This window comes from Lissotriton helveticus, chromosome 12 (genome assembly GCF_964261635.1).
Source record: "Lissotriton helveticus chromosome 12, aLisHel1.1, whole genome shotgun sequence".
NCBI classification, from domain to species: domain Eukaryota; kingdom Metazoa; phylum Chordata; class Amphibia; order Caudata; family Salamandridae; genus Lissotriton; species Lissotriton helveticus.
This window is the reverse complement of record NC_136073.1, coordinates 308,732,736-308,758,058: the sequence shown is the minus strand read 5'-3', so window position 1 is coordinate 308,758,058 and position 25,323 is coordinate 308,732,736. Positions and strand designations below refer to the sequence as shown.

The 25,323-nt window shown below is 43.1% G+C and overlaps 1 protein-coding gene across 1 annotated transcript in view; it reads left to right on the top strand.

Moving 5' to 3' along the window:
* The window catches only part of GAN (gigaxonin), a 320,191-nt gene that overhangs the window by 80,150 nt on the left and 214,718 nt on the right, over positions 1-25,323 (top strand). The window contains exons 2-3 of the mRNA XM_078670190.1: positions 2,398-2,512; positions 8,931-9,281. Coding sequence (XP_078526316.1) covers positions 2,398-2,512; positions 8,931-9,281 — 466 coding nt within the window. The remainder of the gene's footprint in view (positions 1-2,397; positions 2,513-8,930; positions 9,282-25,323) is intronic.

Below are 25,323 nucleotides of genomic sequence, written 5' to 3'. Positions count from 1 at the left end.
CTCTTGCATCAGGTCTTTTGAAAAGACTCCAGATTTTGCAAAACGCTGCTGCCCGTTTCATCTTCAAAATTCACAAATATGAATTGGCCAGAGAAGCCATCACAAAACGGCAAAGGTTGCCAGTCAGACAACGATGCAAGTTCAAAGCCCTCTGTCTGGCATTTAAATTAATCGACTCGGGCCTGACCATTTTAAGAGAACTTAAATGGTACATACCAGCAAGAGCGCAACGCTCATAATCTGCCAGGAACAAGGTGGTTCCCTCATTTAGAAAGGCCACCTGAGGAGCGAGGAGTTTTTATAGGACCACCGCAATGCTCTGGAATAGCCCTCCACTGAGTCTATAAACAGTCCCTTCCCTACTCAGTTTCAGAAAAGCCCTAAAAACCTGCCTCTTCACACAGAATTGAAAAAGCATCCTACACACTTGCTCAACCCATAGTGGACACTGTTGCTGCCCTAGGTCGGACTTCTATAGCGCCAAGACGCCCTCTTGCATGAGCTGCGCTTTATAAATCATATTTACATTTCGTCAAATCTACCCTGGTGGATCTGGGGGAAGCCGCAGCTTTTTTATATACCCAGAACTCTGTCCAAAAATAAGGCCTGCGTTAAAACCTTGTATAAAACTAAACAGCACAATCTCAGTGAGGAGAATGAGTCATCTAAACCTACTGTCAGGGAATACATTACTACACTTAGCTCACCAGGCATGGCGCCATGTCTGGAGTGGACAGACTCCTCATGGGACAGAATGCTACTCGCATGCTTTCATTTGGACTTTGTGAGATGGCATTTGGGTTTCCCTTTGGACAGTTTGACCATTCCAAAATTATGGTGTGCCCATGTCTCGAATTATCACCTCAGAGCCTGTTACATTTCACATTTCTTGTAAATTTTGTTATGAATTTAGTAAGCAGTACTTCATCCCCATCATTAGGAATCGGGCATTCGAAGCTCGGTGGTGGCATGTACATACAGCAACGGTTGGATTACCCGGCGAACTGTTAATATATGCTCCTTTTTAAAATGTGCTGATAACAGTAGAAACCTAATGCTTTTTTAATTAGAGTTTACTTTGGTGGCCGTAATAAAGATTTTAATGAATGGATGGAGATTTGCTCTCAAAGTGCCCCAAACATCTAACACAGAACTCTGCATACGGACGGGGAACACCTCGGGAGCAAAGGGATAAAGGAAGTACTCAGCAGCAAGACTACAGAATCTCTTGGAACTAGCAATTTATTATGACATAAAAAAAAATATATATATATTTATATATATATATTGCACGCTAATGATTGATACCTTCAGGATGTTTGGTGCAATATATTTAATGTAACAAAGCTGCCCATGTGAATGGCGTTTAGCTAAAGAATCTAGAAATCGTTCTCACAACAATTCCACACTGTTACCCAACAAAAATATGACTATGATCCCCCCCCCCACACCCCCTCGATGAAGTGTTCTATATATACTGTATTTTGTTGCCTTCTGAGCTGAGTGTTCAGTAGTTACATGCTGATAGCAAAGTGGAAATAAATGGCACAACATGCAGCGTCTAGGTGGCGAATGAGACAAGTGGTGAGTTATTTGCTAGCTGACTGGGTGTTCTTCAGTCTGTAAAAAATCACAGTGAGTCACATGGTTTGCTGTGTAGCTTCTGTGTTGTGACTAAGGACCACTTTATCCAAGATAAGAGAACGGTGTCGTTTTTAAATGTATGCTCTGTTTTTCGTATACTGAGGATCCATAGACCTATCAGTGACTTCAGACAAGAGTTTACAGTTTTATCGAACTATTTATTGTATGTGTCAGAGCTGTAGTGAAATGATATTTTCTCTAATCCTAGATACCATTAATTTAGATTTATGTACGTTCCCCTTCACCATTGTTTACGGACCCGTTCCTAGGTCCTCCCTATTCAAATGGATTGTGCCACGTCGGTTTTTGTTTGGTCTTCTGCATTGCTAAACAGATCAGCGTGTTATTCTTCTGTACATTAATGTAAACCCCTGCTCGTGTGCAGTACTTTTATTGTTTTTTAATCTTTTATCAGCTAGGTTTGGGTTGTATGAACAAAATATGTACTTCATATTAACTACAGCTCGAGCTATGTTTTGAAAGCACCCTCCCGCTTGGCAGGTGTTGTCAAGTGATGTGGAAGGATATGTCATCCAAAAACTGCACGTTGTAAGAAAACCCCCTGATTCCTGCTTAAGGATTGCAAGTTTTTGGTGGAGTAAATCAAATCTGCTTGACTGATCAAACATTCTTTGCTTAATCTGTTCTACTCAAATTAAACTGCATTATTTTTAAATGCCATTCCACTTTGTTTACATATATTATATTCTGCAAAACCTTTTAATATTTTTGAAATATTGCTGTTTCTTTCAGAACAAAATTAAACTATAATCCTCCCAAAAATGATGGGTCGATATACAGGATCGAATTGGAAGGTATTTCTTTTGCCATTATGAAAGAGATACTGGATTACATCTTCAGTGGACAGGTATGTTTCGGTTTTGTACAGTCTATTGTAAACGTGTATAGTACTCGGCCTTAACACACATTTGATGCAAACACTCTAGAACAAATACATCATAACCACAATGTTCATTGTATTAAAACCAGGTGTCTGAACTGTCAACCTCTTATGGTGGACCTATGACCACCGATGGGTGGGATAATCCTCACTTTCCTGCTGTTAATACAATCTTAACTTGTCTTCATCATAGCTAGGAAATTTTACATTGTAAGTCAGGACACACATGATCTTAAAAAGCGACTTCAAAGCTTACTCACCACACAAGAAGCTACATTCTTAGTAAGCTTGAACATAATTTTCTGAAATATCAACTCTATGGACCACTTCTCTGCCTTCATAGTGTCTTCCAGGTAGCTGCCTACCAGGAAGGCCTGAGAAGCTAAAGCCCCTGTGGTTGAGCGATTACCAAAAACCTGCCCCTTGCATTACCCATCTGACCCCACTGTTCAACGTGAGTGATGATACTGGATAAAAAGATTTCTTAACAGAAATCCAAATTTGTTTCCTTCCTCTAGGTCACAAGACTCTTGTGACAGCTTCGTACTTGTTGAGGCAAATGATCACACAAAACTTCAGTTAATCGTGAAAAGGTTGGACACGTGATAGACCAAATGTTGCTCTTGACCCTCCTGGCAGAACATGACTCCATTTGAAATAAAATTACAGTCCATGAAATCAATAGCTCTAACATCTGATACTGTTTTGCATGATAGGAGGCAGAGCAACATTGTCACTTTGGCAGCCAGTACATTTCTGAATAGGTTGTTTTTAGCTGGTCATGAAAGGAAGAGGTTGAGTACTCTGTTTTCTCCCCATGGGTAGTCATAACTGGGAACTGGATGAATCACTAACTTGACTACTGTCAGAAGCCTGCACACTAGCGGATGCTCTCCATTTGGGGAACCATCTACCCCTTAATGGCTTACTGAAATTGCAGTTCAGAAAGAACTAAAAGTCTCTAAGCACATGAGTAAAACTAGCACTCTCCTGGATGTTGACTAGCGAAGGAAGAGGAAGCTCTCAGGGGTTCACGTGTGCATTTTAGACTGTATCTAGGATGTTGACTGGCTGAATATATGCCATGAGCCCAAAGCGTTGTGGGTAGTGCAGTTTTTCAGTGAGTGTATGTGTAAGGGTACTGTGTAGTGAGTAAATGAAAAACATTTCATAATCTGAACCTCCATGTCCTGATACAGAATTCCTTATGACATTAGCACTGTTCAGTATACACTTACTATGGTTAAATACAGGTACCAACTATAGATATTGAGAGCCATCTATGGACTTAAAAAAAGTTTTTTTTGCTTGACCGTCTGAGATGAAACTATAGTTGAATACATAGTGTGGTAAATTGCCCCGCTTATGATCTACTTTAGGGCTTTGAAAGTGTTTGCGTTCTAAAGCACTTATGGTCGGGCAGTAATGAATAGGCTTCATTTGAGGGTTGTACCTAGACAATGAATGAATGTCCAATTTAATAATATATTTATCTGTCAATTTCCAGAAAGCACCACATTTATAGTATTTAAAAAAAAAAAGAATAGTGTATTCATGTGAAAAAGGTAAAAGTGAAAGAGCCTGTGTTTTGATTCATGTACACTAACCATTCCAGTAGATGTGAGCAATTGCAGCAGATTAGAAAGAGCTGTGGAATAATTTTTCTGTTTTTGGCATCCGTCTGTAGCCCGGTGTCTCTGATGTCTAGCATTGCTAATGGTGGCAGGAAGGATAGTTGTTGTTTTTGCACATGTGGTATCAGTGTTGATTTTCAGACTTCTCAGTGCCAATACTACCTTGCCCAGTGATGGTGAGCAACTCCGAACTCTTTCTTAAAAATTTGAGCCTGTTCCGTACAATTTATTTTGAAGTAGAGATCAATGATGTGATCCCACTTGAATTCTGGTAAGGAGTAAAAAGGGACAATAATATTGTATATTTCAATATTCCCTGATATTCGATGGTGTTCTGTTGGCACTGCAGCAACAAATTTCATCACCTCTCCCTTCGCAGATATGCTGGTTCTGCATTGTAGGATCTTCTTTGATCGTCATAAACTCTTTCCCATTGAATATAAACACAGATTGCCCTCAAAAGTGATTTTTTTCCCTTTCTGTAGTAAAAAATAAAATAACCCACAGTATTTAAATAAATAATCCATATTTGTAAAGCGCTAACATATCATCCCTTAAGGTTCCAAGGCACTGGGAACTGTCGGGGAGATTAAGTGAGCCGTTGCTCAGATCACAAGTTATTGGAGCTGAGCTTTTCGTTGGCGATCGAAATGTGAGCCCCGCTCTACGGAGTCAGCCACTCTGCCTATTGCGCCACACCTTTCCCCTCAATTCAAGGCTGCATTGCGGCATGCACATTGCAAAAGGTGTTGAAAGTGTACACAATGAAGGAACAAATGCAGCTTGATAGGCCTGCATTAAAGCTGATAAAAGGTTATCCTGTCCCTTTAAGTTTTTAGGAGCGTAGTTACTGATGAGGCATTGTACTGGCAGTTACCTCACACAGTCTGGGTTTTTTTTCTGGCGTTTGTGCATAGGATCTCAGAATACATGAAGTTTCAACCCTTTTTTTTGTTAAAATCTTTGCCATTTCCTGTGATATTTCAGTTTCACTTGATATCTTTTAAATCCTACTACTGAATGAAGTGTTTTTGCCAGTGTTTGACATAATTCTTCAGTCAGAATGACCTCTGTCTTAGAGAAGTGTCCCACCTGTTGGAGGAAGAAGGTGGTCTGTCACCCACCCAAGTTCTGTGGGATGTCTCTCCCGGCTCCAAATTCAGTGAAGGAATGTCCTATTTGCCAACAATTCTCAAAAGGACATTGAAAGTCCGGGAATGAATACGACTCAGAGGGATACTTAAAAGTTTAAGAGGAATGGGAAAAGAAAAAGGGTTGAGAAACATCCTCCCATGCACACTTTTAGAAGAGCACTGATCCTGTAAAAGACTCCCAAAGGAGGAGACACAAGAAGAGATAGCCGAGTAGTAAGGATAACCTCCAACAGCATCTCTCTCCATGTCGCTCAAGATCGGCCTCAAAGTTAACAAAGTCAGGAGCATTGGCACTGACCTGCTCATCTTCCTAAACAGCTTCAGTGTCATGACACCAAAGAGACTACTCCTCAGACAAGAAATCTGCCTCCTGAATTTGACATCAAAGACTCACAGTTTAGTGTTGACATTATCACTATTGATGTGGGAGAGACAGCCATTGATGCCTATCCATTGTCATCAAAATGGTCTTGCCGGTAAATGTAAAAAAAAAACATTGCCTTTGAAGATCCACAATTAGGTGTCTCCCTGTTCATCAGCTTTGGCTCGTATGATGACAACAGACACTATAACCATCTCCATAGCCTCAGTGAGTTCTCCGCACTCCCAAGGCTAACTTCGCCTTATTTAACTTCGTCTTTGAAGAACTTCAGTCTGAGGTTCTGCACGTTTTCAATTATGCCAACTCCAAAAAAAAGGCGACTTACACCAGAATCAGTTGCAAGGCCTCTCTGACACCTATCACTCCACATCCACATCCACATCTGCATCCACTGCCACAAAGGTCTTCCGTATACAGCATACCTTTTGAATACCCCTTGTCAGAGTAGTTACGGCCCTTTCAACTATCACCAAGTAGAATGTTATGCTAGATAACATCTATGTCCCCAGTGGGACGAAGTGAGAGACCATTATCTTCTTCCTCTAGACCTCCATCTTCCACAAGTGCCATCAGTCCAACCCCAGAATAAAATGGGGGACAGAAAACCCCAGAAAGGGTTAGAGCCCTATTCATATCCCGATGGTACTAGTTCCTCTTATACGCCCTCCTCCCCAATGGCTTTTTCCTCTTGTTTCTCCCCAATAGATGACGTCAACACAGTCCACAAGTTCTTGGCCTTAGGACCTACCAAGCTGCATATACCTTTGCAAACCCTGCAACTTAAAGTTGCAGTTACTCTAACGACCTTATAACCATGTTCATCTCCAAAACCTCTTCTCCCTTTAGTCGGAAGTTTAGTAGACATTGCAGAGGAAAAATGCCTGACTTCGGGTACTGTAAAGGAAGGCAGGAACATTTCACCTTATTAAAAAGTACAGAGCTCCTCAGTAGGATCGTGGCTTATTGAAGTCCGATCCTAAATCCAACTCAATAAGGGAGACGCCAGTAAGAAGACCTGCCTCAACACCCGAGACCATTGTACGCTTATAGAGAGTGAAAGCAAACCGTTTTATGTGTCAGTCGGGAATGCTTGTGGGACGTCTGCAAGTAACCTGAAAAACATAAGTGCCACTGTTTTCTTGGGGAAATATCAATGAGACTTCATGAACCGTGTGAGAGAGTTCATTAATGATTTGCCAAAACACAGTCATGCCGAGGATCTCAGTGTGGTGTGAATATTGGAATATTCAGCCTTAGAGATTCAAATGCAGTGACTTATAAAGCTTCGAATGGATAGACTTGTATGATTATTGAATAGCCTGCAACATATTATAGATAATACTATGACAATGTACATTTCTTTTTGTGACTTTGATTGCCCAGTCTTAAATCTGAATGTGGATAATTTGTAATGTGATTGTAATGTGTAACTTAATCTACGCAGAGGGACATTGAAGTGAGCACCCCATGACCTGTTGGAAGATATACTGTTGTGTGGTTTCCTGCAACTTTTCACTATTCCTTTGTTCGCATACTTGCAACATAGTCTGAGGTATACAATGGTCGTCAGTATTTTTCTGTGATATTGATCTGCTCTTCAAGGTGTCATTTGCATTAAGGAAATGTGCTTAGGTTGGTGAATGGAGTATCATGTTTGATAGTAACCCCCATTACGGTGCTGTGAAAAAAAAATACAACTCTGGTTTTACATATTAAGACATCGAACTTTCATCTAGTCATCATCCAGTCCCAACAGATGGTACACATAATCTCTTGTGACAGACAGCACAGACACAAATCTAAGTTGGCATTATTTAGTAAATAACTCCGACCATATTCAGAAGCCTTGTGCGGAAAAATTGGTGAATCCCTGATTAAACAAAGGTATGCGCCCCTTTTACTAGCAATAACATGAAGTAAGCATTCCTGGTAAGTCTTAGTCATTGCACGTGATTAACTATTGCACACTCCTCCTCACACAACTGATTAGGCACAGGGATTGTTTGAAAGCATTTTTTTATGCACAGCTTTCTGTAGGTCTCGTCTTAGCATATGAATGGGGTTGAGATCTGGACCTTGACTTATTCATTCAAAAATCTTGATCACCCATACCTCCTTCTTTTCTCATCCATTCAGTCACCGTTCTTATGGTGTGTTTTGGATCATTGTCTTGTTGCTTGGTCCACCTTTGACTAACCTTTGCATGTTGGGCAGATGGCCTCAGATTTCTCTCTAGAATGCACTGATAGGGAGGCATTCTTGGTGGACTTAATGATTATGAAGTGATCGTCCAGGCCCGCACTGCAAATCATACTCCACTCAACACATTTCCACTACCCTGCTTGACAGTTGAAACGAGGTTCTTGTGGTGATACGCATTGTTTAGTTTCCGTCAATCATGCCTTTGTACAGTTGAGTCACAACAACTCTACTTTGGACATGAAGTGCAGCAGGCATTGTTCCTGAGGTTTTGTGGTTCATTCAGGTATTAAGTTCAAGCGTAAGACATGCAGCATTGTTCTTTTTTGGTAAGAAAGGATTTCCACCTGGCTAGCCCACCACGAAACAATACTGGAGTAATGAGCTCGGCTTATTGAGGAAGACCTGCAGCTCTGTGGACAGTGCTTAGTGGCTGTTTGCCATTGCTAGGAGCCTCACATAGTCTGATCGTTGTGCACATTTGTTTGGACACACCCTTTTGGGTAGATTGCCAATCATCTTGAACTTCCTTCATTTGTACATGATCTTTCTCACAATGGAAAGTTGGACTTAATATTTGGTAGCAGCTTTGCAACCCTTAATAGATTTGAGCTGCAACCATTTTCTCTCTGAGACTGTAGGAGATACCATTTATTCTGGGCATGATGTATTGCCACAAATCTTGATGTCCTAGACCGAAATGAGTTATTTAGCAGACTTTTTTATCAGCACCTACCTTAACTGATATGGTAGCAGGAAGGATGCTCTTTCTAACTGAAGGATTTGCCCAACAGAATCTTAAGAGGGAATTCCTTCTTGATTGCATCTCTCTATTTGTAGCATTTAACGGCAGAATTACTGCATGGAGCATTATTTAAACCACTTTGAAAAGTTCAAAGAATGCTGCACTGGTATTATTTTGTAAGCATATGTTATGTATCATTGGAACTGGTCTGAATGCTGTTTTGTATTGTACCAACTAACATTTAAACTTTTTAAATTGTTTTCTCCGATAGATAAGGTTGAGCGATGAGACTATTCAAGATGTAGTGCAAGCAGCAGATTTGCTTCTACTCACAGATCTTAAGACTTTGTGCTGTGAATTCTTGGAACGTTGTATCGCAGCAGAGAACTGTATTGGTATTCGGGACTTTGCCTTGCACTATTGCCTGAACCATGTTTATTACATCGCTACCGAATTCCTTGAAACTCATTTTCGAGATGTGAGCAACACAGAAGAATTCCTGGAACTAAGCCACCAAAAATTAAAGGAGGTCATTTCCCTCGAGAAACTAAATGTTGGCAATGAAAGACATGTATTTGAAGCAGTGGTTCGATGGATATCCCATGATTCTGAGGAAAGAAAGGTAGGATTATATGCATGTCATTTTTTGTGAATGTTTTGTTGAATATGTTGGGTTACCTGCAGAACAAGAGTGACAGGAAACATGCATTGTTTACTTCTGAATTTGTCGCAGTGGGTTTTTCTGCGTTTTTTGTAATAATCGACAAACTGAAACCCTGCAGGTCGTCTTTTTAGGTTTATTTACAGGCCTCTTTAGCTGTCTGGGAGGTCTATTATTATTAGTTCTTTAAAATATACATAGAATGGGCTTTGACACCAGCCCAGGAGAGTATTACACTTTCATTTTCTGCTTTTGGCTGTTTGATGTATCATACCACCTCCTCTGGAGTGGTTGAAATTTAATGTATGAGGTATTATTTTTCCTCTCAAAAACACACTTGAGCGTCACACATTTTAATTTAGCATGCCTTGTATATAGAAACTATTTTGTTTGTTAGGACTTGTGTAAGCCTTGCTTTGATGTGTTCACTCTATTTTATTGACTTTTTTTCCATTCCCACGATGGCCTTCCTAAAGTCTCATAAGATCACTAACAAAAGCTGTATTCTTGCACGGCTTCAGTGGGCGGCCAGCTTGGGGTCGGGTTGTACTGACCAGTCAGCAACCAGCACCTGTTTAATCATTCTTCAGCCTGGGCATAGCTCAGTGTGCGCACGCCTGACAGGTCCTCTCCCCTGCAACTGTTTTCCTGCTCACATAGTGGGCATCGCCCCGGTGGTCATTTAGTGTGCTCCAGTGCTATTGCTAATAGAGAGAGCATTTTTAGTGGCTCCTTTACCCGCTGTAGTTCTACACAGCTACATCATCCCTTATAAAGGGCAAGCACTGTGGTGATAGCCATGCCTTCGTTTCAGTTCTTACTGAGCACCCCTTCAGCCCTTTGCCTCTCCTCATCAGGCAAAAATATTGGCAGAAGGGGTTTCAAGCTTTCAATTTACCACTGCAGAAATCTACTTTGAAACAGTGTTTTTAGCAGTCCACATGACTAGTTCTGAAGTCTCACAATGGTCACTCTTACACAAAGCAATAATATCAATTCATTATCTTAAAGTGGTCTAACAAGAACCAGTGCCTTAAACTGCAGCTACTTCTACATGTTGCAGTATTATTGTCCAGTAGTTCTTACCTAGGCTAATTAATATCGGGTCTATCATGAACACGGCAGGAAAGTTGCCAGTCCCTTACTCTACTTTGACCTCGTCCCACTGGGCTCTTAACCATATGGACCCCTAGACTAGATTCATTTCTTATTTGGGGGTTCCCTCTGTGCTTGACCCTACTCTAAGAGTAATGTGAAACCGCTCCCAGCACACTTGGTAAAATTTAATTTAACATGTTCTAGAGCTCCTAAATCCTTGTAACTGACCTTTGACATTCCTGCCACCTTGTGACTTTTCAGCCATTAGTGCCTTCTTCCCCTCACTATTTTTAGGTCTCGCGTCAGCGAAAGACCTATTGCTGCCTAGTCAGCTCTGAAGGGACCACAGACCGGGGCACGAGCGCCGATTGCACCTCATGGACGCGCATGCCCAGCCCCGCCTCCCGAGCCGTGCACATCTCAGTTAGTCAGCCATGCCTCTCAGTCGCGCGCACGCACACCAGCTGCCCATACACGCACCAGCCACGCACACACGCACCAGCTGCCCACACACGCACCAGCCGCCCCCAGCCCCGCACACACGCACCAGCTGCCCCTAGCCCCGCACACACACACCAGCTGCCCACACACGCACCAGCTGCCCTCAGCCCCGCACACACGCACCAGCTGCCCACACACGCACCAGCCGCCCTGGCCGCGCACACACGCACCAGTCGCCCAAGCCTGTGCACGAGCCCCCAATGCACCAAGTCCCACTCACCGGGTGTCATCTCTGCCTCCATTGACGTGGCTCACCACTTTTCTGCCGCCACCACCAGGCTCCCCCTCCGGCATGGGAGCCCCGCGTTACCACTTCCATCTCGGCCATACACTTCGTGGGCACGGGCTTATGGCGGAAGTCCCGCCCCACAACAAGCATGACGCTGCCGGACTTCCGGATTTCGCGCCAGATCGGGCCGGTGGCTTGCCAGGAACTCAAGCGATTTCCAGGTACTTGTTTTTTTGGTGTTATCTAGTTTTTTTCATTCTCTATCGGTATCTTAACACGTTAGGAACAGGTATTGTTTGGGTATAAACCAGTTATGGTACGGTTAGTGTTTTTGTGCAGTGTCGCCTTAATACGTGAGTGTCTGATGTGATGACATGTGTATTGTACATCTTGTTTTAAGGCACTTATCGTGGGTCCTCAGACCGTAGCTTTAGAACAACAGTCTTTATTGTTCCCGATGTTTACAGCAGTGATGGATTTTTAAATCTTTATTGTTCCCGCCTTTATCAGACATTGTCTTTTTTAATTATCTTTATTGTGCCCCCGCTGCTAACACAGACAGGGCTAGTGGACAGCGCCGTAGTCTCACCATGTCCTCTTCCTCAGCCCTCGCTGGGTCTGGCGGACCCCCGTCATCTCCCCCCTCGTCCTCAGCTGCGCCCCCTAGACCTAGTCTGAGGTGGCCTGGCAGAGCCCGTGGCCCCTTTAGGAAGAGGCGGTTCCTAAGCCCCCTGTGCAGCGGCGACCGCGGCTTCCAGGAGGCGCCGGGGGCTACCAGGACAAGAGCAGCGACTGAAAGTGGCAACAGAGCCTAAAGTGGAGGCACAGTTATGGTCCCTAAGTTACTCTAAGTACATCTGATACCTATTATCCAGCTCCTGTCTTAACTCCTAGAAGTTGTAGTCTTCGTGTCCTTCAGTTGAACTTAACCTCTGATGTTATGTATTAAAAAGAAATCTCTGGATTGGTTTCACAGTGTTTCAGTGTTGTGCCTACTCTTATACTTGCCAGGTGGCAACATGCCTAATCAAAAGGTTTTTGTTTTTTCAAAACAGCACTGCCAGGTTGTACTGACTTTTTAGCCATCATCACTTTGGATGATAAGTTTCAGTCCTTACTTTGAACCTTAAAGCACAAAAGGGTCTCAAAAGGCAACACACAGTTAGCTAAAATGCCAGGACAGGCTTGATATGTCATGGGTCGGCTAATTAGCTGCTGTAGAAAGAGCTGAATACAAGCAACAATGTAGGAAAAAGACATTGTTGCTAGGTTACCTAGTTTCTTGTGTGACATCCTCAACCAGTCTTGCTTTTTTTAACTGATAACCTGTTGCATTCTGGGACTTATAGCCAAGTTCACATTCAGGCACATGCATCAATGTTGGCTTTTGCGATTCCTTAATTACGATTTTTAAGGAATCGCAAATAAGGAATCGCAAAAGCCAACATTGATGCATGTGCCTGAATCAGGCACATGCATCAATGTTGGCTTTTGCGATTCCTTAATTGCGAGTTTTAAGGAATCGCAATTCAGGAATCGCAAAAGCCTATGCATGTAGAAATCGCTTAAAAATAGCGATTTCTAAACATTTCTTAATTGCGACTCGCAAATTGCGAATCGCAATTAAGGAATACCTACCCATCCATTCCTATGGGCCTAGAGGCCCATAGGAATGAATGGGAAGACATTCTCAATGTGCGATTCTCAATTAGAGAATCGCAAATTGAGAATGCAATTTCAAGGGTGCCAGGGTGTCAAAAGGACACCCTGTTGCACCCCTGAAATTGATCTGTGCACATATGTTGCGCACACACATGCCCTAAGGGCATGTGTGTGCGCAACATGAAACTTTGAAAAATGCACAAAAGTGCATTTTTCAAATTACCATAAAGTTCAACTTCATGGTAATTTGCTACTCCTATTAGCGAAATCGCTAATTTTTAGACTTTGATGCATTGCATTTAAGGAATCTCAATTTGGGATTCCTTAAATGCAATCGCAATTTAAGGAATCTCAATTTAGAGATTCCTTAAATTGCGATTTTTGCTTTTGGGATGATGCATCCCAAATGCAAAAATACCGGTCGCAAAGGGGCAGATTCTGAGAATCCGCCCGTTTGCGACTGGTTTTTAGCTTGATGCATGTGGCTGATTGTTTTTTATGGACTCAAATACACATTGTGTAACTTGCTGAGGCCTACAAAGCCAGTACTACTGACTGAAAGTATTATTCATAGAATGAAGTCGCTGGTCAGTCATACCTGTGGTTGGGGAACAGGAAAAAATAGAGGGTATGATGGCTATTAGTACTAAAGCATTTACTTTCTGTTTTGGGGCTATAAATACACACAGAGCATTGCTATATCCTGTCTTGTATGCTGTGTATTTAGTGTCTGCTGTCTGTGTGATAGTGTAGAACCCTGATGTGCAGTAGATTTCATCAGTCAGTAGGAAGAGCCCAGTGGGCTAAGGCTGATTTTGTATCAACATGCTCCTGGTGGGGAGCTATTTAATGTCACATACCTTAATAAACCTACCTTAAGTCACATCTCATCCAAGTTACATTTACAACATTTACATACATGAAAGAGGAAGATTTTGAAAAAATAAACGGGGGAACGTTTTTTTTACCTATTGTCTTGCATTGAAAGGGAGGCAAGTTTAGGCATTAGAAAGCTCAAATAAATTCACTTTGAAAGAAAGTAGGTGGGGCAGCAAGAGGGTTTTGGGTCGTGGGGCACAGTAAAGAGAGCTGTGACTAGTTAGTATTTTTATTTTTGGGGTTGTCTTTGGAAGTGCCCACTTTTGTCACTTGAGGGAATCCTGTTCTGCTCCAGTGTGTGCAGTATTGCTAGCTGTGCATTGTAGGTTACTGGTCACATATATTTTCATAATTAAAAGCCTTCTCTTGCACAGATACCACTCTAGGGCGTCAAACCAGTTCTGTATCCTCAAAGTTTAATAGACTGTTATCTCTGTCATGTGCGATTTTGTTAGAGTATCTAGGACTGCAGCCCAGTACAGTTATGTTATGTTATGTTAAAATAAGTTTATATAGCGCACGGCTACTCTAAAAGAGTGTCCCGGCGCTTTCCACGGCAGCTCAGTGTAGAATAACATAACAGAGAAAAACAATTACAAGAGAAACAGAAAGGCCCACCAAAAGAATACTAAAGATTAAAAAGCCAAGTCTTCAGGCTCTTCCTAAACTGAAGCAGATTGGGGGTACTGCGTAGTGCCAGTGGAAGAGAATTCCACAACTGGGGTGCCTTGCAGCTGAAGGAGCGGCCCCCAGTACGGGCCTTCCTCACACGCGGAACCACGGCAGTAAAAAGAGATACAGTGATAATGGGAAGATTTAAAGTCTGGTGATCAATTATGTGCTTCATTCCTGATTTTATGGCATACTTTTTCTGGGAGTGAGGAGTTTTGGATAGTTGTATGCCGTAGTATAGTATTCTTTAAAGAGATTGTGCCACATAGGTTTGATGATATGCATATTGTGTAGTTCCTGAAGGCCAGGAAATTCGCCTGGACCAGATGTTGGTGGGGTGATAGTTCTCAAGGTTGAGAATCTGAATTGTAAAGTACTGGTCGCCTTTTGAGCTAAAATGTTTTGTAAGCAGGTAACTCAGAATAATTATAATTTGCTTGTAACTGTCGCCCCATCATGTTATAATGCCTTTCTGAATATAACATGGACTTAGTGTAGGGCACAAGTGTCCGCTGATGATCCCAAAAAATACTAACATATTTTATTGATAACTTCTAAGCCTAATAGTTTTCATATTAGATTTAGTGGCAAGTCTTTATTTTTGGCTCAGTTTAATGTTGACAGTTCAGGTCATCGGTCTGGTTCTATCTACGTGATATGCAGTTAGTGACAGGATGCTCAGACTTGACTCGATTGGACTGTGATGCAGCTAGGGATCACTAGTGCTCTGCGTAGGATTTTATTTTGGGAGGGGGTGGCGAGGCGGGCCTTTAATCTTTCTTAGAATAGGCTTTGAGGACTAATTGTGCTTATTTTCCATTTCCGGCTTGGAGTACAACAGTTTTCTTCAGAACGGCAATGCAAAGTTCCCTGTTCTGGCATGGTCTTTGATTGTGGTACCCACGTGTTACCATCAATGAAAGAGTAAGCCTAAAAGTGGCCAAACCTAGGTTTAATGAATAACTTGCAGTGGATCAAACAATGTAGTTGCCATTTTACCACCACCTCCACCAATACCACCACTACCACCACCACCAATACCACCACCACCAGTACCAATGCCACCGCCAATATCAATAATACCACCACTAATAGTACCAATACCACGAATACCAATACCACTGCCACCAATACCATCACCACCAATACCATCACCACCAATACCACCACCACCAATAGCACCACCACCACCACCAATACCAATGCCACTACCGCAATACCACCAGCCAAAGGTGTTGGAGCGCTTTGTTAGTGTTTAGAGCTCAGATCATATGTTACTCTCACTTTTCACTTTGTGTCTGTGTAATTTACAACACTTAAACATCTTCACTGCACTATTTATCACTACTTTGAAGATGTCGCATGCCGGTCCACTGATATTTGCAATCTAACAAGCGGTCGAGAAGGCCCTTTATTGCAATGCAATAGGTCTCGCATTTGCGAGAGTTTAAGTTAATAATATTGTAAATGACAATGCCTTTTATTTATGTTTTAAAACCTAAAACATAAGTAAAGGCATTGTCATTTACAATGCCAATAGCTCAAACTTGTGTGAATGCGAGACCTATTGCATTGCAAATGCTTGTTTTATATGCTAGCAGCTGCCCATGGCAGTTTTTTAGTTTCTATTAGCTTGGTTTACGCTAGTTGTTGTCATAACTCAACATAGCTATTCCTAGGCATGTGTTCTTCGCTTCAAGATTAAACCGCCCTTTGTTAAGTGTCTTGTTTGTTGCCTTCTTTCGTAGTCTGAATTCACCATCTCATGGCGCAAATATAGATATCTGTTGGTAATCAAAACAAGCATCGGCAAAGCAATAGGTGTGGCATTAATCAGTTAACATGAAAACGACATTTGTTTATGCCTGTATTTGCATGTGTTGAGTCCTATTTGCCAGACACATTGGCTTTTCGAGTTTTTGCTGATGGCCTGACTCCTGTTAATTTCATTACTTTGAGTCTACTTCTTCCTTATCACGGTCTGTTCTGCAAGATGGTAAGTTACCAATCAACCATTTGGCTTTGACTTTCCATTTTTAAAAAGAGGCCATTTGCTCTTTGACATGAAAGATCCTTAGAAACATCTTGAACCATATATAAGGAAGGTGATCCAGCGGAAAAGCCTTATAGAATTTGGGCAGGTAGGAATGCATGGACTGTCGAGAGACAAAAATGTCCAAGACTAATGAAGATAACATTAGAAGTGTTATGACAGCTTTGTTTTATTATTGTAAGCACCCAGAACATTTGTCAGCACGCTGGACCCTAATGTACCCAAATGAGACCCTCCTAATTTGCAATGTAGAATATATTGTGAAGAATATGGATCGAATTGTTGCATTGAAAATATTGTTCATAATCCTGCCTCTAATGGTTGCGGTCCCACAGATTCACCTTATTTTAACTTTTGCTACTGCTGTCATCATTCCAAACAAATTTTATTCTGAATATATATATATATATATATATATTCACTGAAAAAACCATAGGTTATAGACCATATATAGTTAGGAATTAGCATTTACAAAACCTTGAAAATTCACTGAAAAAACCATAGGTTATAGACCATATATAGTTAGGAATTAGCATTTAAAAAACCTTATTTTACTCACACAAAACCATTGAAATTCCATATATAGTTAGTTGCACTAACTATATATCGCGCACCCGCAATCCACTGCTGATGATGTCACATATTACATCATTCATGACATGGTCAGTGACATCACTGATGACATCACTGATGGCATCTCAAATGACATCACTGATGACATCACTGATGACAACATCCAGTGACTGTATGTTTCTGTAAAGTTAAAATATGTCTTACATATTGAAGAATGAGTGGATGTATAAGTGTCTGGACGAAGGATTTAGTAGGTGCATGACTGAATGTATGAGTGAGTGATTAAATGTGTCTCACTGAGTGCATGGGTTAGTGACTAAACTGTCTTAATTTGTGCATCATTATGTCTGTTGTTCTGTAAACTGCTGCATGTGTTGATCAGTAGCTATATGAGTAACTATATGGGTTATTGATTGATTGCCCAAGTATTTGCATGGGAGACTGAGTGTGTGTGTGGCTGGCTGGGAGGTGTGTGACTCTGTACAGATCAATGTGTACTTGTATCAATGATTGTATAAGAGAGTAAGTATGTGTTAGTATATGGTTGAAAACGTAAGGTGCTCTATGTTTAACTGTATAGAGTAGAAAATGGAAGTGTGATTGATTCTTTACAGGACTGACTAGGTGTGTGAGTAACTCCATGGATGAGTGGCAGAGTGTGAGTGTCTGTATAGGTGTATGAGTGCATATGATAGTGTTGTAAAGATGAGTGATTGTATGTATGAATGATTGTATGGGTGAATGAGTGAATGTGTGTGTAGACGTAGGAATCAGTGAGTACGTATGTAGTAACTAGTATTGGTGTGTCAATGGTTTCAAAAATTATACTCTGTTTTTAACACTGGGTGAAACAGAGGTTATATTAAAATGTGAGGAGATGCATTGTATTGTCACATGAATGATATCATCAGTGATGTGGTCATTGATGTCAAAAGAGATGTCATCAGTGATGTCATCAGTGATGTCATTTGAGATGTCATCAGTGATGTCATCAGTGATGTCACTGACCATGTCATGAATGATGTAATATGTGACATCATCAGCAGTGGATTGCGGGTGCGCGATATATAGTTAGTGCAACTAACTATATATGGAATTTCAATGGTTTTGTGTGAGTAAAATAAGGTTTTTTAAATGCTAATTCCTAACTATATATGGTCTATAACCTATGGTTTTTTCAGTGAATTTTCAAGGTTTTGTAAATGCTAATTCCTAACTATATATGGCCTATAACCTATGGTTTTTTCAGTGAATTTCAATGGTTTTTTAATAGCAAATATCATAAGCTGTCGAATGTCAAGTACGTGGTAAGTGAAAACATTTTCGTGTTTATGCACACTGATCTGCTTTGAATGGTGCCCCCCCCCCCTCATTTCTATTAGGAGTACTCTCTCTTTGCACATAGTGAAAGGTAGTTAACGCAGGCCTTTGCCCCCGTTGTAATACGTCGTGCCTGCTTCTCTCTCCATTTGATTGATTGTTATCCAAGTATTTACTGTTTTAGAATTGGTTCTCTTTGGTTCATTCTCTATTTACAAACAAACACAGAGTCGCAATACTCTGTTTAGTCTTTGCAGATAACGAAAAATCGTGTAAAAAAAAAAGAAAAGGAATCGAGCAAAATCAGTAGGCCACTAATGGGATCTCTTTTTGACCTCGCTAAAATAGAAACATTAGGAACAACCCCTCATGACAAATACAAAACTAGTGAAATGAACTGAACTCCACACAATGATGGCTGCAAAACAACTCGGCTCCGCCACCCACCCCGCCCAAAATAACGATAAAAAGCAGCTGCCATGATTGGTTGCGGAATGGCCACGACGGAGCTACGAAATGGTGCTGCTCTCATGCTAACCCCAGCTTCAGTCTGAAACATCCAGAAACACTGTAGACTACCAATTCGATCAGTTCTGGTAGCGCCCCAATGTAACCCGGTAGAGAAGAACTAGCCCTCCCCTCTTTGAATAATGGTTCTTGTTGCCTGTCCCTTCTGTTGTCATTTAACAGAACTATTTAGCCTGCTGAAAGGGGTTGTGTTCCGACCGCTGGTTGGTGGACACATTTTGACTATATTCTGGACCTGCGTTGTCGCGTAATGCGTCATATGACGCGCCGCGTTAGCGCATCCGGAAGTCATCCGGGGCGCGCAGCGCGTAACGTAAGCATAACAAGTCATGTGACTTGTTAATAAAACTTTTCATTGGTTCATTTTACTTTTCTTATTCTAATGATGAAAGGCTTGGTCATATGACCTAAAAATTACGCTTTTTATTACTTCCGAACATTATTTTTTCTTAAATATATGTTATAATGTTCCAGGCTAATGTACTTTCCCGGAAAATTTACAACTGTCCTGCAAGTAAAATATATTCTTTTTTCGAGAAAAAGAGCGTTTCTTCGTCCCATGACGGAGCCGTTGAGCAAAAGAGGGTCGACCTGCTGTCTTAGTCGCCGATACGCCTGAATATGAGATTCTTATCGATCACTTTATGTTGCAGGAATAGAAAACACAACAGCCCTTGACCATTTATCTTTACTGCGTTCCTTCGTATTATACCTTTTACCCTTCATGTAATTGGTCTGCTTTATTTCACTTGCCTTTTAATGATTCTAAAACAGTGACTATTATTAAAAACTTTACCAATGTATATACTACTACCATGTTTTCTTTTAAAAACCTTTATTGTGAAAATTTCATTATACAAATACGAGCCTATAACCACGTGGGCCTGCCACGGAGCAAACTGTAATCGTATATGATGAATAGACATTTACACTGTAGAGGAACGTAACGGGCGGGCCATTAGGTTGCAAGAACTAAGGTGTCTAACAGTTACGGAATCGGTGGACGTACATTTTATAATTAAAATACGACAGGGCCAGTTACAATAAAATTATCTAGATATACATTTGCGGGCAAGTACCATGGGTGACGTTAATTCGAACTTTCAACAGTACAGTAATCAATAACACATCAGAACTTAATATCAATAGGGATGTCGAAATATTCAATCAATTCTCGTCCCCGCCCGCCATGTGCTTCAAAACTGCATACGTATCTCGTGATTTCAAGGTTCTGCAACCAGTACACAACAAGGAGTTACGAGTCCCATTTATTCCGGCGCCATTTTGGGCGAGGACGGGCAGGTCCAGGATATAGTCAAAATGTCTCTACCAACCATCGACTATGATGACGTTCATATGCTGTATTTATTAGAGTAACACTCATCTGTCCACATGAAATTAATTTGCCACAATCTAAACATGTCATTTTAATCTTTCCAAAGTTCTTCTAAATATTTGGGACCGTTTCCCTTGCCTCTGAAGCTCTCAGTGCCACTTCTTTGATGAATGTACTAGCAGGTCAGGGGTTCTCCTCCAAATCTCTCTTTTATGCAGCACTATAATTAATTGGTGCCACCTCTCCATATGACGATGCATGGTATAGTTACCACAACTATATATTTTTTCGGTTCCTCTGGAGAGTTCATCGTGGCAGATGAAGCGTGTAACGTACCGGGCATTTACCTTTTTTTGCATGTACAGGAAAGGAAAAAAAGAAATCGAGCGTCCGAGTTCTAAGGTGTCCCAGGGCCATTTTAGTGGACCAGGCCCAAATCCAAAGAACAGGCCGCCATTTTGAGAGTCCTCTTGCAGCCGCCTGTCGCTGTAGCATCAAGAGCAGCCGAAACTCAGCTGAATGGCAACTGAAACGGTAAAGGGGCGCCCCACTACATTTCAGCATTGTAGGATGACCACACCAGTACAGCAACTTGCTAGACATCACCTCGGTGCCATCCGGATCTCGGCGCCCCACTGCAGATGAAGTGCCTCTCAACTATGAAACCACCACGATGACATCCGGATCTTGGCGCGTTGTGCTGCCTTCGGCCTATTCGCACATCGGTCCGCTACTGACGCCATCTCACAGGCTAATGGGGCGACCCACGCCGAGTTTCAGCATTGTAGGATGACCACACCAGTACAGCAACTTGCTGGACATCACCTCGGTGCCATCCGGATCTTGGCATCTCAGCGCCTTGTGGTGTCAGTCAGAAAATATTGTTGCGCTGCCTTTGGCCCCATTCGCACATCAGTCCGCTGCTGACACCATCTCACAGGCCAACAGGGCGCCCCACGCCGACTTTTACCATTGTACGATGGCCACACCAGTGGCACAACTTGCTAGACATCACCTCGGTGCCATCCGAATCTTGGCATCTCAACGCCTAGTGGTATCTTCCATACAGAAAATATTGTTACGCTGCCTTTGGCCCCATTCGCACATCGGTCCGCAACTTAGACATCACCTCGGTGCCATCCGGATCTTGGCATCTCAGCGCCTTGTGGTGTATTCTCTTCAGAAAATATTGTTGCGCTGCCTTTGGCCCCATTCGCACATCGGTCCGCAACTTAGACATCACCTCGGTGCCATCCGGATCTTGGCATCTCAGCGCCTTGTGGTGTCTTCTACTCCGAAAATATTGTAGAAAATATTGTTGCGCTGCCTTTGGCCCCATTCGCACATCAGTCCGCTACTGACACCATCTCACAGGCCAACAGGGCGCCCCACGCCGACTTTTACCATTGTACGATGGCCACACCAGTGGCACAACTTGCTAGACATCACCTCGGTGCCATCCGGATCTTGGCATCTCAGCGCCTTGTGGTGTCTTCAAATCAGAAAATATTTTTGCGCTGCCTTTGGCCCCATTCGCACATCGGTCCGCTACTGACGCCATCTCACAGGCCAACGGGGCGCCCCACGCCGACTTTCAACATTATAGGATGGCCACAGAAGTGCGACAACTTACTAGACACCACCTCGGTGCCATCCGGATCTTGGCGCGTTGTGCTGCCTTCGGCCTATTCGCACATCGGTCCGCTACTGACGCAAACTCACAGGCCAACGGGGCGCCCCACGCCTACTTTCAGCATTGTAGGATGGCCACACCAGTGCGGCAACTTGCTACACACCACCTCGGTGCCATCCGGATCTTGACATCTCAGCGCCTAGTGGTGTCTTCTATTCCGAAAATATTGTTGCGCTGCCTTCGGCCCCATTCACACATCGGTCCGCTACTGACGCCATCTCACAGGCCAACGGGGCGCCCCACGCCGACTTTCAGCATTGTAGGATGGCCACACCAGTGCCACAACTTGCTAGACACCACCTCGGTGCCATCTGGAACTTGGCATCTCAGCGCCTTGTGGTGTCTTCAATTCAGAATATATTGTTGCGCTGCCTTTGGCCCCATTCGCACATCGGTCCGCTACTGACGCCATCTCACAGGCCAACGGGGCGCCCCACGCCGACTATCAGCATTGTAGGATAGCCACACCAGTACAGCAACTTGCTAGACATCACCTCGGTGCCATCCGGATCTCGGCGCCCCACTGCAGATGAAGTGCCTCTCAACTATGAAACCACCACGGTGACATCCGGATCTTGGCGCGTTGTGCTGCCTTCGGCCTATTTGCACATCGGTCCGCTACTGACGCCATCTCACAGGCCAACGGGGCGCCCCACGCCGACTTTCAGCATTGTAGGATGGCCACACCAGTGCGGCAACTTACTAGACACCACCTCGGTGCCATCCGGATCTTGGCGCGTTGTGTTGCCTTCGGCCTATTCGCACATCGGTCCGCTACTGACGCCGCCTCACGTGCCAACGTATTTTCTCCGCATTTTATACCCTATGCCGCATAACAGGTCATGTGACTTGTTTATAAAACTTTTCATTGGTTCATTTTACTTTTGGTTTCCTAATGATGGAAGGCTTGATCATATGACCTAAAAACAACACTTTTCATTGGATGAAAACTTTTTTTTTTCCCAAACGATGAAAGCCCCACCTTGTTTCTGGATGTTTCAGACTGAAGCTGGCGTCAGCATGAGAGCACCACCATCTCGTAGCTCCGTCGTGGTCATTCCGCGAGCAATCATGGCAGACGCTCCCCACCAGAAGCCTGCAGGAGTCGGGGCCCCCAAAACTTTTGATGAATTCTCAATGCGGAGGGGACGCTTTCGAGAATGGGGTCCAAGACCTAGCAGACAAGCGTCCGATTTCCAAGGTGTCCCAGGGCCATTTCAGTGGACCAGGCCCAAAAAGGAAAGAGCCTGCCGCCATTTTGAGAGTCCTGTGACAGCCGCCTATCGCTGCACCGCAAGAGTGGGCGCAACTCAGCTGAATTGCGGCTTTTGACACAGTGGACCAAAAACGGACGGAATGGCAACTGAAACGGTAAAGGGGCGCCCCACTACAACAGATGACACTTCACCTGGAGAGGCCCGTTCACACCGCCTCCCCCGGGGCGCCCCACGCCGTTATTCGGAGCAGCATTGTAGGATACCAAAACCAGTGCGGCAACTTACTGGACATCACCTTGGTGCCATCGTTCTGCTGCCTTGGAACTATTCGCACAACAGTTTGCTACTGATGACCCACCCCCCGCGACGCCCCACGCCGTAATTGCTGGGTGGCAACTTACTAGACATCACTTTCGTGTCATCTAGATTTCGGCGCGTTCTGCTGCCTTAGAACTATTCGCACAACAGTTTGCTACTGATGACCCACCCCCCGCAACGCCCCACGCCGTAAATCTGGACGTTGTGCTGCGTTGGGACTATTCGCACAGCCGACCGCTACTTCGTTGTTTTTCCCTAAAAATGTTTATATGTTATTACTATTTTTGTTTTCTTGTATATATTTATAAATTATTAAAGTTTTATAATCTTACTACTTTGTCGGAGTGCTATATATTTTTAATGTGACACATAATTGTAAAAACTTTGATGTACAAAGAGTCATCACTGGAATCTACCGCTTCACGCTCGGTCCCCTCCCAAATCACAATACAGGATGGTTTTCAGATAATAGCAACGCTTCTGCTGTGACGGATCTCATCGAGTGTGGGCCTTGATCTACTATAACTCCTTTGAAGAGGGGTGATTCTTTACAGCTGTGGCCATAAACTACATCTGCAGGGCTAGCTGATAGCCTAGGACCGGCCTGGACAATCGGACACAGAGGAAAAGGAGTGTCAGAGGGTGCGGTAGTGAATAGGGCGAAAGGGAGGTGTCGGGCGGGCACAGGGTGTGATTCTCAGGGAAGAGCAGCGCAGATGGGGGGAGGTTTATTACCCATGCATAAGACAGAGAGCGGGGGTGACCACTGCCTGGGTGAGATGCTTGCGAGGGTGGGGAGCCATGCTAAGGATCGACAGCGTGCACAGAGTGGGGTCTGGTCAAGGCATCTAAAATGGCTGCCGTGCACGACAAAAGTGTGGCATTTGAAAAAAGACAAGATGGCGCAGACAATGTTTTTCAACACTTCCTGATTTCCTTCGAATCGAACGTTAACAGACGTTGGGGCATATTACCAAAGTTAAGCGATATTTATCCCTAACGATGCATTGCAAAGATTTTTTTACCGTCAGAAATTATCGCACATAAACCTTGCTATTATCAAGGTTTATCGCAAATACGATAAAAAACGACCGCCATGCATTAATATCGCTGAAAACTCAGCGATATTCATGCATTACCGAGCTAATGCTCTTAGCCATGTTATCCACCTCCCATTGGATAACATGGCTAAGAACTGCTCAGGGCAGCTGTTACTTTTTGGAGATATTCGCGCTTATCTCGAATATTTCCAAAAGTTGATAATAGGAGATAGCGATGTTAGCGACTGTTTCCAGTCGCTAACATCTTGGCATGCCCACTTTGCATGTCATTAGTGATAAATATAACTCACATGCAAAGTGGGGCCCAAGATGGTCGCTATCTCCTACTAGCCGTCGCTAACTGGTGTTAGCAACAGCTAGGTAATACAGATATAATTTTATCTCCGCGGAGCGCTGTTACAGATATATATCTTGTTTTTGAACGTTAATTTCTCAAAATGCACTGAAGCACATATATTGAGACCTAGCAAAGGCACATCGGGCTACCAGTCCCTAATATTTTACCAAGTTTCGTGCAAATCCATTCAGCCGTTCGATTATTATTATTATTATTTTTTTTTGCCCCGCGGGGCCCTTTTTAAAACCTCCACATCAAACCTAGGGGGTCAGCGAGGATCTACTATGTCCCCTTATGGTCATTTGCCCCTTCGCTTTGGCCTCCTCTTGTCTCTCGATCCTACCGAGAGACAAGATGGCGGCCGCTACGTACTGTTTGGAATGTTTACAGACACCGGAGAGCCAATCATCTTCGCTTCGCAAAGCTCCGTAACGCGAAAAGTACGCGAAGCGGTGCGCTGTTACAGATATATATCTTTTTTTGAACGTTAATTTCTCAAAATCCACTGAAGCACATATATTGAGAC